Source organism: Delphinapterus leucas, chromosome 15 (genome assembly GCF_059928025.1).
Source record: "Delphinapterus leucas isolate spDelLeu-1000000601 "Yukka" chromosome 15, BTC_Dleu_Yukka2, whole genome shotgun sequence".
Lineage (NCBI taxonomy): Eukaryota > Metazoa > Chordata > Mammalia > Artiodactyla > Monodontidae > Delphinapterus > Delphinapterus leucas.
The window spans coordinates 1,699,669-1,716,331 of record NC_143143.1 but is presented as its reverse complement, the minus strand read 5'-3'; the positions used below and the strand labels follow the sequence as shown (position 1 = coordinate 1,716,331).

Genomic DNA, 16,663 nt, shown 5'->3' with positions numbered 1-16,663 from the left:
GAGGGAAAGGTGTAGAGCAGGAGGGGCAGCCCCAAGAGGTGGGCCCTGCGGGGTCCACGCGGGAGGGAGGCCAGGCCGACACCAAGGGTCCTTTGGGCCACCACCGGCCCCCCTGCCCGGGAGAGGGGCGGCGTCAGATCTCACAGCACCTGCTTAGCACTGGCTCCAGTGAAACCTTATCAGCCCCCGTGTGTCCCCAAGTGAGCAGATTCTCTGGATGATAAGAGATGCGGGGGCAGAAAGAATGAGACGAGGACAATGGCCAGGCATTGGGTGGGCAGCTTGGCCAGGAACAATGCCGGGCCAAATTAGGGAGGGGACGGTGGTGCCTGGCAGGGAAGGCCAGGAAGGGCTGGACTTCAGCCAGGCCTCAGAGGTTGGCTGGGGAGTTGTCTTCCCCATCCTGGCCTTTCCCTCCCCAGGGCCTTAGCACATGCTGTTGCCTTTGCCAGCAACACTCTTCCCCTCACCCCTTCTTCTGGCTAGTTCCTTCTCTTCTGGACTCAGCTCCAATGTCACCTCCTCCAGGAAGTCTCCCCTGACCAGCTCATATCATATACAAGTCCCCCCTGTACATGATCATCACTACCCATATTTTCCCTTCAGAGCTTTTATCGTAATAATAACTCAATAACGTGATGTTGGATTTGTCATTTAATGTTTGCTCCCTTCCTCAGACACTGGAAGCTCCATGAGGGCAAAGACTGTTTGTCTGTCTATCTGTCTTGTGATCCATAGCACAGGGCCTGGCAGAGAGCAGGATTCAGCTAACATTAGCTCAGTAACTGAACAGGCAGCTGGTTGTGATGTGGAGATGGTAACCCACCCAGCAGACGAATTCATGACAAGCACCTGGCATAGCACTGAGCACATAGTAGGGGCTCAGCTGATAAGTGATAGCAATTGTGGCCAGGATGAGCTGAGTTCCCTTGGTCTTTCTCCCTTCCCTGAGCCTGGGGCCTCTGTCTGCCCCAAGTCGCATGGTCATGGCATTTTCTTGAGCACCTACTGTGTGCCAGGACCTGCGTGGGCACCGGCAGGCAGGGAGGAGGTGGGAGAGGAGGTGCCCACGTGTATCAGGCTCAGACCTGCCTCCTTCCCTATAGATCTCTGAGGGTCCGAGGCAGCTCCTGGCACGCAGTAGGGCCTCAGTGAATGGCTTGGATTGAAAATGACTTCTGTCCTGAGTGAACGAGTGCAATTCAGAGGAGAGAGAGACCCAGGAAGCTTTTATGAGCGACTCGACTAAGCTTTGAGAGAACAGGACTGGGGACAGGTGGTGGCTGGGAAGCTGTTAGAGGATTCAGAGGGGACAGGGGAGGGAGCAACAGGAGTGCGGGACCTTGCTGCCCTCTCCCAGAAGCAGCCCTGGCAGCTCCAGCCTTTAACAGGCCTTACAGCCAAGGTCCTACGAGGGGCCTCAAAGGGGCAGCAGAGGCCAGAGCTTAGGGCCCTGCTGCCGCCTAGGCTGCCTCCCAGCAAGCCCTCGCCTCCTGGGCCTCGGTTTCCCCACCTGTGTGGGACGGTGTTTTCAAACTGCCCTCACTCTCCCTGTTGACCCAGAGGGCACACTCACGCCGTGGCCCCAGCAGGGGGGAGAAGAGGGGAGCCACTAAGCACAAAGGCCACCAAGCGCCCAACCAGGGGGAGAGCTGGCCCGAAGCTGTGTGTCCCGGGCCAGGTGTGGCCCCTGCCTGGAAGCTGCTGGTGCCTCCCTGCCAAGTGGGGGCTGGGAATCTCCATGCTGACCTGTCAGCAAGTGGTTCCAGATATGGGCTGGGGACAGGGGGAGGGGGGGCAGTCCTGGGAGGGTCTTGGAATCTGAAGAGGGCTCCTAGGGCAGCCTGGCCTGGCCTGAGACCCCCCCAGACCCGGAATCGGTCATTGGTGGGCCAGGCTGGTTGCTCACGACAAGAGAGGATGGGGGCTGGAAAGAGCATGGGGCTGGGAGTCCGGAGGCAGCCCTCGCATCCTGATGCTGCCACCCTTTGCCATGGGGCTCTGGGGAGGTGTCCCCTGTCTGTTTCCTCCTTGCTCAAGTCGGCGCAATGACGCCTGACTCCACGAAGCCCCTGAAAGCTGTGCTAGCCTCCCCAAAAGATGAGGCAGTCCTCGTCAAAGTGTCCTGGGGGACTTGTGCCCGAGGTCTGTGGGGCACCGAGGTGTGTCAGACCCTGCCTGGCGCTGACAGGCCTCCTACACAGCCCTTCCTCCCGGTGCTCTGCTCTCACTCTTCCCTACCACCTTCTAATTCTTATTCTCTAAGACCCGCTTTAGCTGCCTCCTCCTCCAGGAAGCCGACCCTGATAACCTCCCATCCTGGTCTGGTGAAGGGCTCCACATCCAGGGGCAGACTGCTGGGTTCAAAATCTGGCTTTGTCACTCCCTAGCTGTGTGACCTTGGGCAAGTTGCTTAACTTCTCTGTGCCCTTATATCCGGTGCAGGACATGTGATGCTGCCCGTAAAGAGCTTAGCTGAGTGCCTAGCAGCGTGAGCTCCGGGTAGACGTTGGTTATCACTATGCCATGGGGCAGGATTTCTCTTCCGAGTATCTCTGAGCACCAGCCCCATGCCTGGTGCCACCTGGTGATGGTGGCCCCAGGGCTGAGGGCAGGCCTCTGAGCCCAGGCCGCCATCCTGGTGAAGATCCTCTGTGGAGCTGGGTGGAGACCCTGCTACCTCCTCTGGAGCCTATGGAAACCAACAGTCCAGGGCAAAATCGCACATCCGGGAGGAAGAGGGGCATAGTCCGGCTGGGCAGGTCTGTTTGCTCCCAGGCCCCAAGCCATAGCACCCAGCCCTGGCTGGCCAGCAATTCCAGGTGGGGGCACTGCCCACTGCCCCCGCCTCAGGGGCCCCTGAGGACTGGCTGGGGCGTGCCTGCAGGGCTGGGCCAGCCACGTGTGGCCTAGTTGTCCCTCTCTCCATCCCCCCAGCCCCGCTGGGGGCTTCTGGGCCCTCGGCCGTCCCCACTGCTGAGAGCTTCGGGTGCTCCTGGCTCCCACCCCATGTAGGAGAGGTTCCAAAGCCACAGCCAGGGGGTGGTGAGACCACAGCCCTGGCCAGGCGTAGGCTCATGCCAGGCACAGGTGTCACGGGGTGGGCGAAGGCCCAGAGCTGCATCATCCCAGTTGGGCTTTCTGAGGTCTCCAGGCTGGAGTGAACAGGCAGGCTCGGCCCAGTGGGCTACCTCAACACAGCCCCCATTGTCCCCCATTGATTGGGAGGCTGAGGCTTAGAGCGGGACAGGCCTGCCCAAATCAGGGGTCCTCAGGCTCCTCCCCCCAGGCCAGGGCCCGTGCCTGATGCCCAGCTAGGACTGCAGGCCACTGACTCCCAAGGAGTCTCCGCCAGAACCCCTGCTGACCTCAAAGCCAGGAGACCACAGCCCAGGTTGCTGCATCCAGCCAGGGCTGTGGCTACCCCAGGCCACCCTCCCCTGCCCAGGAGACAGGCATGGGGAACAGAACTGTCGCGTGCAGCTGGGAAGACTGCAGCCCAGAGGCAACTAGCTCCAGGTCGCCCAGCCAGTTGGCAGCCCGTTCTGCTCCCCTGACTGTGTGCTCTGCCCCTCACTGGGCCCTGGGCACCGGCTAGTGCTGTACCCAGAGTCCAGGATCCACGTCTCCACCTAGCAGCTGGACAGGAGACGGTACAGGGACGTGCAGAGGCAGCAAGGGGCCTCACCCTCCTGCTGGGCCACTGTGGCAGGGGCTCCCCTCTCTGTGATCGTTGGGGGAAGGCACGGGGGAGGGGTCTGCAGCCTTCAGTCCCCAGGACGGCCACGCTGGGTTGGGACAGGGATGTGCATACAGGCAGGCTGGTGTCAGAGGCAGGAAGCCATAGCAGGCAGCCTCGCCTCCGCTGCCCAGGGCTGCCCCCTGCAGGCCCGGCCAGCCCTGTCCCGTGCCTGCCGGGGAGGCCGAAACTGCCCTTCCCGGCCTTGGCCTTCACATCACCCCCCTCATCAAAAATGACAGGCGCACGCCTGTCACGAGCACAGGTGGAGAGGCCAGGCGGGACACACCAGGGGCTGGAGGGAAGAATGGCCCGAGGGGAGTGGTGGGGTTACGCAGGGCTGGCAATCCTGGCCGAGCACCCCTCAGGCCCCGGGGGGCCAGATGCATGCCCACCCCGCCGAGGCTCGCTGGGCAGGGAAAGAGCAGTGGCGCCTGCAGCGCACGCGCTTACCTCGGACGTGACACCTCCCACGGCCGTGGGCGCACTGTCGCACACACTGCGTTTCCCCAGCCGCCCAGTCCCACGCTCACCACCCCCGCGCCCCCCCCACCCCCGTCACCTGCACCCTTACACACTCACCCACCTGCTCACCGTACACGCTTGCCGCGCACAGCAGCCCCGGTGCTCCCTGAGCCCGCCCTGGCTCCTCTCTGGGTCGGCCCCCTGGACAGTCCAGCCAAGAGGCCCCCATGGCTGCCCCCAAAGCCTGGGGAGACTCTCCTGTCTCGGCTACACGCTCCCCGAGGGCCCCAGCCTGGCCCCCTCCCCCACGCCGGGGCCCAGGAGCCAGGCCAGGAGGGGAGAGGGGCTGTGGGAAAGGCCCTCCCCCATCTTGTCCACCCGCCAGTGTCCTGGAATGCGCTGACCGCAGCGGCCCAGCCTAATCCCAGCTCTGCCCCTTGGGGCCAGCTGAGCCTCTGGAGCAGGGCAGCAGGGGGAGGCTGGGCTGCGCTGGGCCGGGGGCACAGGCTGGAGGCACCAGGTGGTCTGACGGCCCCGAAGGCCGGGCAGGCCTGGTAGGCTTCCCCCCGGCCCCTCCTCGCTTGACCACATGGGAGGGTGTGGGTCCCTGAGATCCTGGAGGCGGGGTGGGGGGGCTGCCTCAGCCACGCCCTTCCCACAAAAATGGGGGAGAAGCTGCTTTCCCAGGTGCCTGATGGATCCTAAGAAGCGAGGTGAACTTCGAGGCAGACAGGCCCCGAGGCGATGGGGGTGGGGAGGGGGCCACCCTGTCCCTGGAGCTTGAATGGAGGACCTGCTGGTGGGGGAGGGCGAGAGGCTGAGGACGGAGGGAGAGGTGGGGGCAGGGAAAGGCACAGTGACCTCACCAGCCACCCCTGGGGTGCGGCTCCCAAGCCCCCGCCCAGCCCGGCCCGCCTATATCCCCAGGCCCGCGCTGCTCCCAGCAGAAGCTGGAGAGATGACACTGCAGGTGGGTGAGACCTGGACTTGGGGAGAAGGGAGCAGGGCCAGCGGGGAGGGTCCCCCAGTCAGCTGTGCTCCTCCCCCACAGAGCTGCCCTCCCACGAGACCCCCAGGCTGAGAGGGAATGCTGCTCAGAGGGCCAGGGTCCGGGCAAAGTGCGTGCACTTTGGGGGACGCCTGGACAAGTGGAGTACCGGAGGGGGAGGATGCCACAGGCACAGGGCCCTCTGTCCCCTCTTCTGCCTGCAGTTTGAAGCCTTCTATGCAGGGGGCCTGGCCCCGGGCTGGAACCTGCTAGTCCAGGGACACTCTGACTCTGGAGAGGACAAGTAAGGGACATCGCCCTCCCCAGGGTCCCCTCCTTGGCCTTGGGTGGGTGACTGCCCAGCCGTTCGCTGCTCTCACGAACCTCATGATGCCCCCAGGTTTGAGATCAACTTCCTGTCTGAGACAGGGGACATCGTCTTCCACATCAAGCCCCGGTTCTCCAGCGCCACCATCGTGGCCAACACCTTCCAGGGCGGCCACTGGGGCAAGGAGGAGGTGTCCAATGTCTTCCCGTTGGTGCTCGGGGAGCCCTTTGAGGTGACGGGAGTGGGGCGAGGCCCTTGGGAGGCAGGGGAACCCATGGGGTGGGGTGGGTGAGGCCCTAGGGGGAGGGGCAGGGAGGCGGAGGTTGGGGTGCCTGTGGACACATCAGGGCCACCTGCTGCTTTGTGGGAAGGATGCTGTGTAGCATCTAGGGCTCCCTGTACCCCTGGCTTCCTGCAGCACTGCTGTCCCCACCGGGAGCCCCTGGGGGAGGGGGCTTATTAGAGATGCTTATGGGTAAAAGGGCCAGTGCGGGAGTCTCACTGCTGGGTCTGGGGGGTGCAACAGGATGCCCACCCCCTGGCCGCCAGCCACCCCTCTGAGGAGAGAGGGAGGGACTCCCAGCTGGGGGTTCAGAACTCCCATGGGGCGGGCCTGCATGACGGCGGTTCCACGTGCTCAGGGAACCCTGGGCCCCCGGCTATGCTTCCTGGACTCAGAGCTCTTGCAGCTCAGTGCAGGAGCAGGTCGCAGGCCCAGTGGGCCGTGGGTCACTGGCCTCCCGTCCGCAGATGGAGGTCAGCTCGGATGCGGAGCACTTCCACGTCCACGCCCAGGAGCACAAGGTGCTGCAATTCTCCCACCGCCACAGGCCACTGGCCGCCATCACCCGGGTGCAGGTGCTGAGCGACCACCGCCTGGCCCAGGTGGAGCTGGCCAGGAGAGGCCTGAGCTGGGGGTAATGTTCCCGCCCCGCCCACAGAGCATCTTTATCCCGGGGCCCCATTTGCCTGGGAGGGGGCTGTGGGCTTGCCCTGTCCCCATCTGCTGAGTCTGTGCAGGGGTGGGGCTGGAGCTGAGGCGGGCGTCTTGGATGCTTGCAGGGATGTGGGCTGCTGAGCTGTGTCTGAAGTCCCAGGATCGAGCCTTGGCCATTGGCCATCCCACGTCCAGTGAAACCCACGCTGGGGAAGCTGGGGGGAGGGCCCTGTGGTTCTGGGCGCCCCACTCCAGCTCCACCTTCAATAAAATTTAAGCAGGCTGCAGGAGCTCGGCTACTTGGAGAGGGGGATGGGCTGGGGTGGGGTGGGGCCATTCGAAGCAGCCCTGGACACCCTCCCCTGGGCTAGGGGTCAGGGGTCCCTGAGACCTACGTCCTGGTGGTGGTCCAGCCCCTTACCTCACCCCCAGGACACTGAGGGTCTGGGGTGGGGGGTGCTGGGATGGACACAGGCTTGTGGGGAGGCCCCTATCTGGGGGTGGGGAGTGGTGATGAGATCCGAGGAGGGGAGGGCTCCTGGCCATAGGCCAGAAGGTCCCAGCCGGTCTTCACCCAGGACATTCACACCCTCCGGCTCCGCCCTCAGCCCCCAGCCCAGGGCAGTCTACTGAGAGGTCCCAAAGCTTCCTCTTTGCCCTACTTCCCGTAGGGTACACGGAAGGGTCCCTCCTGCAATTCCTGTCCCTGCCCACTTCTGTACGTGTGGTGGGGGAGGAGGGAGCCCTGGACAGTGAGCACAGCTGCGAGTCCCCCGGCCCCTGGCTTCCGAGCCCAGCTCACCCAACCATCTCTCTGTCCATCTCAATTAAAATGGTGATGTCACAGTTTAGGATGAGGCTTAGCCGGTGTTCACCCTTTACAAGTGAATTATTTAAAGAAAAGTCGCAGGTCAGTGGTATCACAGACAGAAGGGTGGGGTGTAGAACCGGCTGTCTCGATCTGAGTTGCAGCTCTGCTGCCCCGATGTGCGACCTTGGCCAAGTTCCTGAACTTCTGGGCACAAAGAGAGCCCTCAAGTCATCGGGAACGGTGAGGCTCCAGGAGCTGATTCAGGAGAAGCGCTAGAGAAGTGGCTGGCACTCGTCATGACATCACCTGCCGTGGGATTCCTGGCAGGACACACATCTACCCCAAGCATCTTGCCCTCTAAGCTTTACAGCTGGGGAAACTGAGGCTGGGTCGGGGAAGAAGTCAGCAGCAGGGTGGGGCCCACGGAGGGGAGGGCCCAGCGACCCAGTGCCCTCTGGAGCTGAGGAACCATCCAGGGTGGGCGGCAGCTGAGCAGGGCAGAGGGGAGACAGCGATGCCCCCGCCCCCAGGTGAGACAATGGTGGCCCCAGACTCCAGCAGTGCAGCTTCCTTCCTGTCTCCGCTCACTTCCCCGTCTGTGTCCGTGGCCCAGCTGGCCCAGGAGCCCCTTCCCGCCCCCTCCTGCAGGAGGCCTGGCCTTTTGTGTCAACCGGGAGGGGCTGGGGGCTGGTGGGCTGGTGGATGGGTAGCCAACCAGGCCCTGGGAAGGACTGGGTTGGCAGGGAAGGGGCGAGGCTTCTCCTGCCCCTGGGGACGCCGAGCCCACCGATGGGGCTTCCCCGCTCGTGGTGCAGGCCCCCTGCTTTGCGACCTGAGCTGGCTACTCACCCTCTCTGGGCCCGGTCTCCCTGCAGACAAAAGGCTCCCCTCCTGGTGAAACTCTGCCTCCCCAATAGCAATGCAAGGTGGGAGGGGGGGAAGGACAGAACACGCCAGGTTTTATCTTCTTCAGTTTGGGGTGGCTGCTGCTGAGCCTGCGGACAGCCTGGGCTCAGAGGCAGACACACTGACTCCGAATTTTGCTGGGCTCCACCTGAGGGCCAGGTCTGCACCATCTCCCAAGCACTTGGCCAGGTATGGAGAGCCACGCTCCTTTTACAGATGTGAAACAGGCTTAGAGAGGGTAAGTGACTTGCCTGGGGTTGCTCAGCAGATGAGGGATGGAGCTCAAATATCTGACAGGCTTCAAGCGCGCGCACACACACACACACCCCGTCCCTCGACGTTGGCCCTGAGCTGAGTCAGCTTCGAATCAGCCCTTCTGTGGGGCAAATCAGACCTCAGGGGCTGCAGGCCCACTGCGTCCTTGAGCCTCAGTCTCCCCAGCTACGAAATGGGGTGCAGGCAGCTACGGTCTCAGAAGGTCCTGCTGCAGGGGCTACGCGCCATGTGGTAACCCTTCCGTGACCTCACTGCTCTCAGCACACAGTGGAGGTGCCCTTCTGTAACTGTGCCCCGTCTCAGCACCACAGCCCCTTGGACAGAACCATCGGCTCCTCCCTCAGCTCAGAGGACACCTCCTCTGGGAAGCCCTCCTTGACCTCTGCTTCCCTCTACCTCCTGCCCTCATCACACTGCCTCTTCTGGAAGTCGGGGACCAGGTCTCACTCCAGGCCCCCGGCCCCAGCTGCTCCAGAGCACGTCTAGCTCTGGAAATGTTTGCTGAACAAGTAAGTGAATAAATGAATGATTGACGTGGACAAAACCACTTAGAGCCTTGAACAAGTTAGCGACGGCCCTCCCAACAGGGGCTGTGGACCGATAAGGCCTCTACTGCAGGCTCCCGTCTTCTTTAAGGTGGTCCCCACACTTGGGAGATGAGAACAAACCCAACCCCTCCCCTCCACGCCCGAAGGCCTCGCACCTCCGGCTCCAGCTCTCCCCGTTTGTCCGCCTCCTTCCAATCCTGGAACACACTGAGCCGTCTCTGCCCCAGGGCCTTTGCACTGGCACCTCCCCCGGACACTCTTCCCCAGCGCTCAGCCTGGCCGGCTCCTTCTCATTACACAGGCCTCTCTTCCAGATGCTGCCTCCGCAGAGGGACCTCTAGCATCTGGCTGAATTTATTCTCCATCGCTGTTGCATTTGTTCCCAAGCAGCAAATTATGGTTCACAGATCTACCTGCTCACAGGTTTGCCAGCCGGACAGTCAGCTCCTGGACATGGGCCGGCTGGCCTACGTGCTCACCATTGGATTTCTCATGCCTGGAACAGAGCCTGGCACACTGGAGGCACCAATAAATATCTATTAAATTAATGGAACCACACCCTGCTCGAACCCTTCTAGGGACAGGCAGCTCACTACCTACCATAGTAGCCCATTTCCCTGCTGACTGGAAGCAAATTCTCCTCCTCCCCCCATGCATTCCCGTCCCTCCCCTGTGCCATGGCAGAAGCCCCTCGGAAGGAGCCCACACATTCCTTGACACCCTACAGAGATCCAAGGACATCATCAGGGTGCTGTGTTCCAGCAAAAGGAGCTGTAAGGGGTGAACCCAGGCAGCCCCTGCCCCTGGCAAGCCAAATAAAATCTCTCAGAGGACCTGTCCTCCCCTCAGTTCTCTGGGTAGTGTGTATGAGGGGCAGATCCACTGGGCTGGGCCTGTCTGAGGAGTCACAGCTGCCTTGGTGAGAAGGCTTGGGCCTTGGAGAGTTAGGTCTACAGGCTTCCAACACCACCGACTGGCCAAAGGAGCCAGGCTCTCTGATGGTCAAGGAGAGAGTTCAAATGCCCATGGGGCCATGTGACTAAATGAGGCAGATAGGGCAATAGGGACTGGTGGGGCCTGTGGCTAATGGGAAAGGACTTACCCCACTGTGTTCAGCTCCTTCCAATTACGCACAGGAAAACGTGGGTCCGGAGCGGGCAGATATTCTAATTTAAAAAAAACCCGAAGTTAAGTTGCTGTCCGATAACCTCTGTTTCTAAATACTGGGCACTATGTATACTAAACAACGTATCAACCTCCGAGCTGCCCTGGGGGTGACTAGTTCAACACTTTTGCCCTGTCTCGTCCCGTCAGGACGGGGTTACAGGTCACCTTGGGCGGGGAGCTGCCTTCCTGCCCTCCCTCCACACATTCTTAAGGCCTCTCCACCCCGTGAGGAACACACAGACCAGCAGAGGGCGCCAGGCATGGGTTTGCCTCAACCCCAGGGGCAGGTTGCAGAGACCCACTTCCAGGGCCGGGACAGGGTGGGGTCTGCATTCCTGGGCTCAAGGTTTGAGTTCCTGCAGAATGAGAGCCTGGACCCGAGGCCAGATGCTGAGACACGGAGAATCAGGTCTGGCCAGGCCCTCCCTGTCCTACTGACTGCAGAACCCAGGCCCTGGTCCTGGGCTGAATGATGGACTTGAGCAAATTACAATTTCTCTGAGCCTCAGTTTCCAATTCTGCATAGTGGGTGGGGCCTGCCAAGTGCAGCAGGATGCGGTCAGCGTGACCCCTGGCCCTCCCATGGAGGAGAACAGGGTCGGGCCGGAGCTGCTCCCTGCCAGGGTCCGTGGACGTCTCCAGCCTGGCCTGGCACAGCTGAGGGCTCCTCCCACACCACACCCCAGAATTCCTGTACCTCGGCTCACCTGACTCCTGCCTCTGGCTGAGGAATGGCTGCCACGGCTCCTTTATGGCCACCACGAGCACAGGGGCTGCCGGGAGAGGCTGACACTGAGCTCCAAGTGTGTCTCAGCCTGACCCAGGAGGGCTGGGGGCCACCAGGGCAATATGCTTAGCGGGCTACAGTGACACCCTTAGTGCGGTTCCTCTCTGCTTAGGGCAGAAGCCGAGCTTGAGTGGCAAACCTTGGACCCCCAGGGCAGCTCCCAGGAGGAGGGAAGTGACTCGTAGGTCCCAGTGGTGTGGGTGCGGCCTGTCACTGGGGGCCCTGCAGGCCTCTGTGGCCAGAGGTCCCACGCAGGGACTCGCCTACAGTGTGAGGGTCCCACAGGGTTGCTGGCTGCAGCAGTGAGGGGAGCAGCCCATATGCAGCAAGGTCTGCTACATCAGTGAAACAAAAAGTATAGCTATGTAGACGCTCAACATGCACTGACCGTCTCTGGAGGGACTTGGGAAACCTGGTTGCAGGTGACCGGGACCTGCTGGGCTGGAGTAGGCTGGAGCACCCATCTTAAATATTCATTTTTAATTCCCCCCAACATTTTGTCGTGAAAATTTTCAAACACGTGGAAAAGTTGAAATAATTTTCGGCGAACACCCAAGTACCCACTATCTGGAATCAACAGTTAACGTTTTGTTCCATGGCTCTATCGCATATGGATCCGTCCTGGATTCGCATACATTTCAAAGTAAGGGGTGACATCAGCCCTTCACCCCGGATACTTCAGCACGAACATCCTTAACTAAAGTTCACTACTTGTTTAGGGCTCTTCTCTTTTGAAGCCTCAGTTTTGCCTTCTGCAAAATGGGGTGACCACCCATCCCTGTATGCCTGTGGGGGCCCCAGGGCTGCTGGGCAGAGGACACTTGGCCCGTGGAGAGTGGCGAAGCAGGGCAAGGTATTAACACTAGTGGGAGGCTGTGGTCAGACCTGTTGCTTGTCCCAGCTCCCCTCCCCCCCGCTGGCTGGGGCTCCTGACCCCCCCAGTCCCCGTGTATCACAGCCTTGGGTGAGAGGCGTGTCCCTCCCGAGCTTACCGCCTCCCCACCCCGTGGGCTGGAGCTGTCTTTTCAGCACCAAGAGGCCCTCGGCTCCAGCCCCCTGGGTGAGGGTCCCAGGCAAGGTCAAGCCCCCACCCCAGCCCCATGAGCAGCAGCCCTTCCTTGAAGGGCGTCTCATGGACGTCAGCTGACTCGTAGGAGGTGGGGCTCCTCAAGTGGGCATTGAGCCCACAGCCCTGTCTTCCGGGTCCACTCGTTCTCCAGTGGGAGGTTGAGCAGGTGCTGGTGTGGGTGCCTGACCCTGGGAGAGTCCACTCTGGCAGGTAGCCCGGCAAGTCCTGGGGGCGTGGCTTGTCCCCATGGGAGGCCCATGGCGGTGGGGTCCTACGGAGAAGGGGGTCAGCCTCCCGTCTGGGTCGTGGCCCAGGTTTTGGGTGAGGGTCACTGCCTCTGTTTTGCAGATGGGGGTCCTGCTGGCGTCACTGCGCTGCAGCCCTCACCCCCCAGCCCCATTTTCGGTGCCCGTGGGTAGGGAGACCAGATGGGAGGAAAGTCCCCTCCCCAGACCTCCCTGGCCCTCCGGCAGGGCCTGGGTCCCAGCACTCCTCCCCAGGACGGGCAAAGCAGCCCAGAGCACCTGGGTGGGGGGCTGAGAAGGCTCCAAGTAGAGGAGGGAACAGCTGGGAGCAGATAAACTGGGACAGACAAGGGCCACCCCCCCAACACTCCAGTGGGGCAGGGTCCCATTCCCAGCTTGGGGGGGTGGGTAGCACCTCTGACAGTTACATCCTGTTCCCTGGGGGAGGGGTAGCTTTCCTCCAGAGTCTGGGCCACACTCCCAATCCCCCACACTCTTTCCCTCTCTGTTCACTGTCCCTCCCCACTTGCGGTCTTAGCGATGATTTCAGGGGTTAAAGGAATCCCAGCTCCGGGGGCTCACCTTGCTGAGAGGGGGCTCGCCCATGAAAAGTATGAGAACTGTGCAGGTTGGGTCATGGGGCCAGGCCTCCAGGGACTCAGCAGAGCAGATGTTCTTTCTAAACGCTTAGAGGTTGACCCCTCTTATCTTCACAAGAGCCCTATGAGGTTGGTCCCGTTGTTGATTTTTATAGATGAGGGATCTCAGACACAGAGAGGGGAAGACATCGGCCTGAGGTCACACAGCATGTCCTTGGCAGAGCTGGGATTTGAACCCAGGCAATCTGGTCCCCGAGTCTTTTAGATATTTGTGTGGGCGTGGTTGGGGAAAAAAAAATATATATATATATTCAGTGCTATTTGTATTGCTTTTCTCCTTACTCCTTTTTTAAAAATGAGGCCTCGAGTTTGCAAATGTGGGTTTTGTAAACACAGTTTGGGGAGGGTGACTCTGACCACACACTCATGCCCAGTTCCTGCCAGGCGGAGAGGGGAGCCACTGGGACAGGCAGGTAGTGGGAAGCGGGCAGAGCCAGTGGCCGTGACGCATCCAGGCTGTGAAGGCGCCCAGGGGAGGGCTGGAGGGGACCCTGCGTACTCTGGCCAGCTGCCCGGCACATCCCGGAATTTGGAGAAGGGGGCAGCCTCCTTCCGGGGGCACCAGGCTCTGCGCCTGTGGAGGGGGCAGCGCAGAGGGTGGTGGCGGGGGAGGGGTGGAGGTGTTCCTGGGGCCTGTGGGAAGGCACTGCCCGTAGCACGGTGACCCGGCCGTGCTCCCACCTGAACCTGGCTGTGGTCTCAGGACCCTGGAGGCAGCTCAGCTACCCTCACCTCAAGCCCAACCCTCTCTCCAGCCAAGAGCTTCATTCCTTGCAGTAAGCATTGCCCTCCCTGACAGCCAGCCATTCAGAGCCTGCTAGCCGGGACCAGTTCCAGCCTGCGGGACAAAGCGGTAACCAGGGCCCAGGCCCGGCTGACCCTGGACGGGCAGTTGGCTCTGCTGCCTGGCAGGGCCCTCGCCATGGTTACGGCCCACCCATGGCTCTGCTCAGAGGCTGGCATTGTTTGGGAGTCAGAGTGTGGCGAGCACGCAAGGGCCAGGGCTGGCACAATGACAAGTGCTTTCCCACGCTGCCGCCTCTCAGCAGCCCTGCGGCGGTGAGCGGGCCCTGGCTTTGGTAGATGGGGAGGCCTGGAGAAGAAGGGCACTGCGGAGTCAGGGCCGGCCTTGGCTGAGGCTCTGAGTCAGGGCTTGAGGCAGTCAGACAATGAGCGGGGTGTCCCGGCTTTGCAAGGGAGCGTCAGCAAAGTGACAGTATTACTGTGACTTGGACCACGAACACATCCAAGCCAACGCCGGCGGCTTCACCAGTTCCTGTTCCCCGGCGGACAGAGTCCGCGCTGCTCGCACATCCTCAAGTCTCCAAGCTTTTGCTCCCACTGACCACTCTGCCTAAATGTCCTTCTACCAATTCTATCCCTGGGCACAAATCTTCCCTATAAGTTGTCACCTTCCTTAACTCCGGCCCGTGCAGCGGGAAGGGACAAAGCTTCGCTTGTCCCTTTCCAAACACACAGCAACTTCTCTTTGGAGACTTGTCCCTCCCCTGCGCAATGTGGTCTCGGGGTGCAGAAGATCCCACCTCAGAGGCTGAAGGTATCTGGAGGGTCTTCTGGCTGGACCCCTCTTCATCCCTTGGATCGGCCAAGGATGGGCCATTTGGCGATGTCCGCCAGGACTTGGGTCTTGAACGAAGGATGCGAGGACGGGTCTACTGCTTGCACCGGCCATAATGTGGTGGCCACAAGGTTAAATCAAACACAAAGAGAAAAATAGGAAAGCAGGGAGTTCCCTGGCGGTCCAGTGGTTAAGACTCTGAGCTTCTACTGCAGGGGGCACGGGTTGGGTCCCTGGTCAGGGAACTAAGATGCCACATGCTGTGCGGTGTGGCCACAAAATAAAAAAAAAAAAAAAAAAAAAATCCAATGTCTAATTGTTTTTTAAAAATCTTTAAAAAAGATATGAAAACAGCAAGAGAAAAACAACTCTTGCATATACAGGAGCAACAGCAGGATGATGGCTCACTGCTTAACAGAACCAAGGGAAGCCAGTGGAAGGACATGTTCAAAGTGGTGAAAGGAAAAGCAATCAACCCAGAATCCTATATCCAGCAAAACAATCAAAAATGAAGGTGCAATAAAAACATTTCTAGGTTTAAAAAGCCTTAGGAAAAGCATTGCTAGCAGACCTATCTTACAATAAATACTAAAAGAAGTCCTTCAGGGTGAGAAGAAATGACAAAAGATGGTAACTTGAATCTATAGAAATAAGTGAAAAGCACTGGGATGGTAAACATGTGTATTAAGGTAAAAGACCATGTAAATATATTTTGATTTCTTAACTTCTTTAAAAGACATAAGATTGTATAACTAAATAAGTATAACACTATTTTAATATAATAAATCATTTTACCACTGTACTTATGACCTATATAGATGTAACACATATGACAATAATAGCACAAAAAAATGGGGCAAGATGGAGTTATAAGTTTTATGGAATTAAGTCCGTATTAAGCAGAAGGAGATGCTGATAAGATGCATATGTAATCCCCAGGGCAACCACTAAGAAAATAACTAAACATCTAGTTTAAAAAAATCAACAGAGAAATTAAAGTGGTGCACTAAAAGAATATTTATTTAACATAAAAGAAGTTAATAAGGGAGGAACCGAAGAAGAAAAACGTCAGGAAAATATAGAAAATAAATAGCAAAATTAAAAATGTAAACCTAATTGTAGAATACTAAAACACAAACTTGTTTTGTGTCCCTGGTTCCTGGCACAGAGCTCCTAAAACCCTCGGAATTTCCTGAGTGTTAAGAGTGCCTTTTGTTATTCATAATAAGCTCTCTGGGGCCAGATCTGAGGTTATGCTAATGAGGTGGATCTTGATGGGGCGGTGCCCTGGACGGCTCCAGGATGGGGGCTGGGCGCCCAAGGAACCAACCACATGACCAGAGGGTTGGAACTTTCAGCCGCCTCCCCACAACCTCCAGGGAGGAGAAAAGGGCTGCAGATTGAGTTCAATCACTGATGGCCAATGATTTAATCAACCATGCCTAGGTAATGGAACACCGTCTAAAAAGCCCAAACAGCAGGGTTTGGGAGCTTCCAGGCTGGCGAGCACATCGATGTGCCTGGAGGATGGTGCACCCAGAGAAGGCATGAAGCTCCGCACCCCCATCCCCACTCTTTCTGTATGTTGCCCTGTGCATCCTTCCATCTGGCTGTTCCTGAGTTGCAGCCTCTGTAGTATAACCGTAATCCTCAGTGTTGTGCTTTTTCGAGTACTGTGAGTCATTCTCGTGAATTACTGGAACTGAGACAGGGGTTGTGGGAACCTCTGAACGTGTAGCTAAGTCAGACAGAAGTGAGGGCAGCCTGGGGACCCAGAGCTTGCAACTGGTGTCTGAAGTGGGGGCAGCCTCATGGGATGGAGTCCACTTCAACTGTGGGTCTGTGACTCCAGGTGGTTCGTGTCAGGATCGAACTGAATTTGGTACACCCAACTGGAGTAGGAGAATCAGAGAATTAGGTTGATAGATACTACATATGTCAATAATTACATTAAATGTGAATTTGGGTCTAAACACCCCAATCAAAAGGCAGATGCTTCCAGGGACTTCCCTGGTGGTCCAGTGGCTAAGACTCTGCACTCCCAATGCAGGGGGCCTGGGTTCGATCCCTGGTCAGGGAACTAGATCCTACATGCCGCAGCTAAAGGTCCCACATGCTGCAACTAAAGGCCCCACAGGCCGCAACTAAGACCTGGCTCA

The 16,663-nt window shown here is 59.2% G+C and overlaps 1 protein-coding gene across 1 annotated transcript; it reads left to right on the top strand.

Annotated features, from left to right (window-relative positions):
* The first annotated feature begins 2,048 nt into the window (after positions 1–2,048).
* GRIFIN (galectin-related inter-fiber protein) lies at positions 2,049–6,441 on the top strand. Its single transcript, XM_089895462.1, has 4 exons — positions 2,049–2,145; positions 5,256–5,496; positions 5,593–5,752; positions 6,271–6,441. The coding sequence occupies exons 1-4, from the start codon at positions 2,049–2,051 to the stop codon at positions 6,439–6,441; spliced, it is 669 nt and encodes a 222-aa protein (XP_089751588.1).
* The last annotated feature ends 10,222 nt before the right edge of the window (positions 6,442–16,663 follow it).

What these genes read in the sequence shown, in the direction of transcription:
- GRIFIN (XM_089895462.1), top strand. Translation starts at nt 2,049, where the DNA reads ATGACGCCTGACTCCACGAAGCCCCTGAAAGCTGTGCTAGCCTCCCCA. An exon ending in TCTGACTCTGGAGAGGACAA is followed by an intron (nt 5,497 to 5,592) that starts GTAAGGGACATC and finishes TGATGCCCCCAG; the next exon opens with GTTTGAGATCAACTTCCTGT. An exon ending in TGCTCGGGGAGCCCTTTGAG is followed by an intron (nt 5,753 to 6,270) that starts GTGACGGGAGTG and finishes TCCCGTCCGCAG; the next exon opens with ATGGAGGTCAGCTCGGATGC.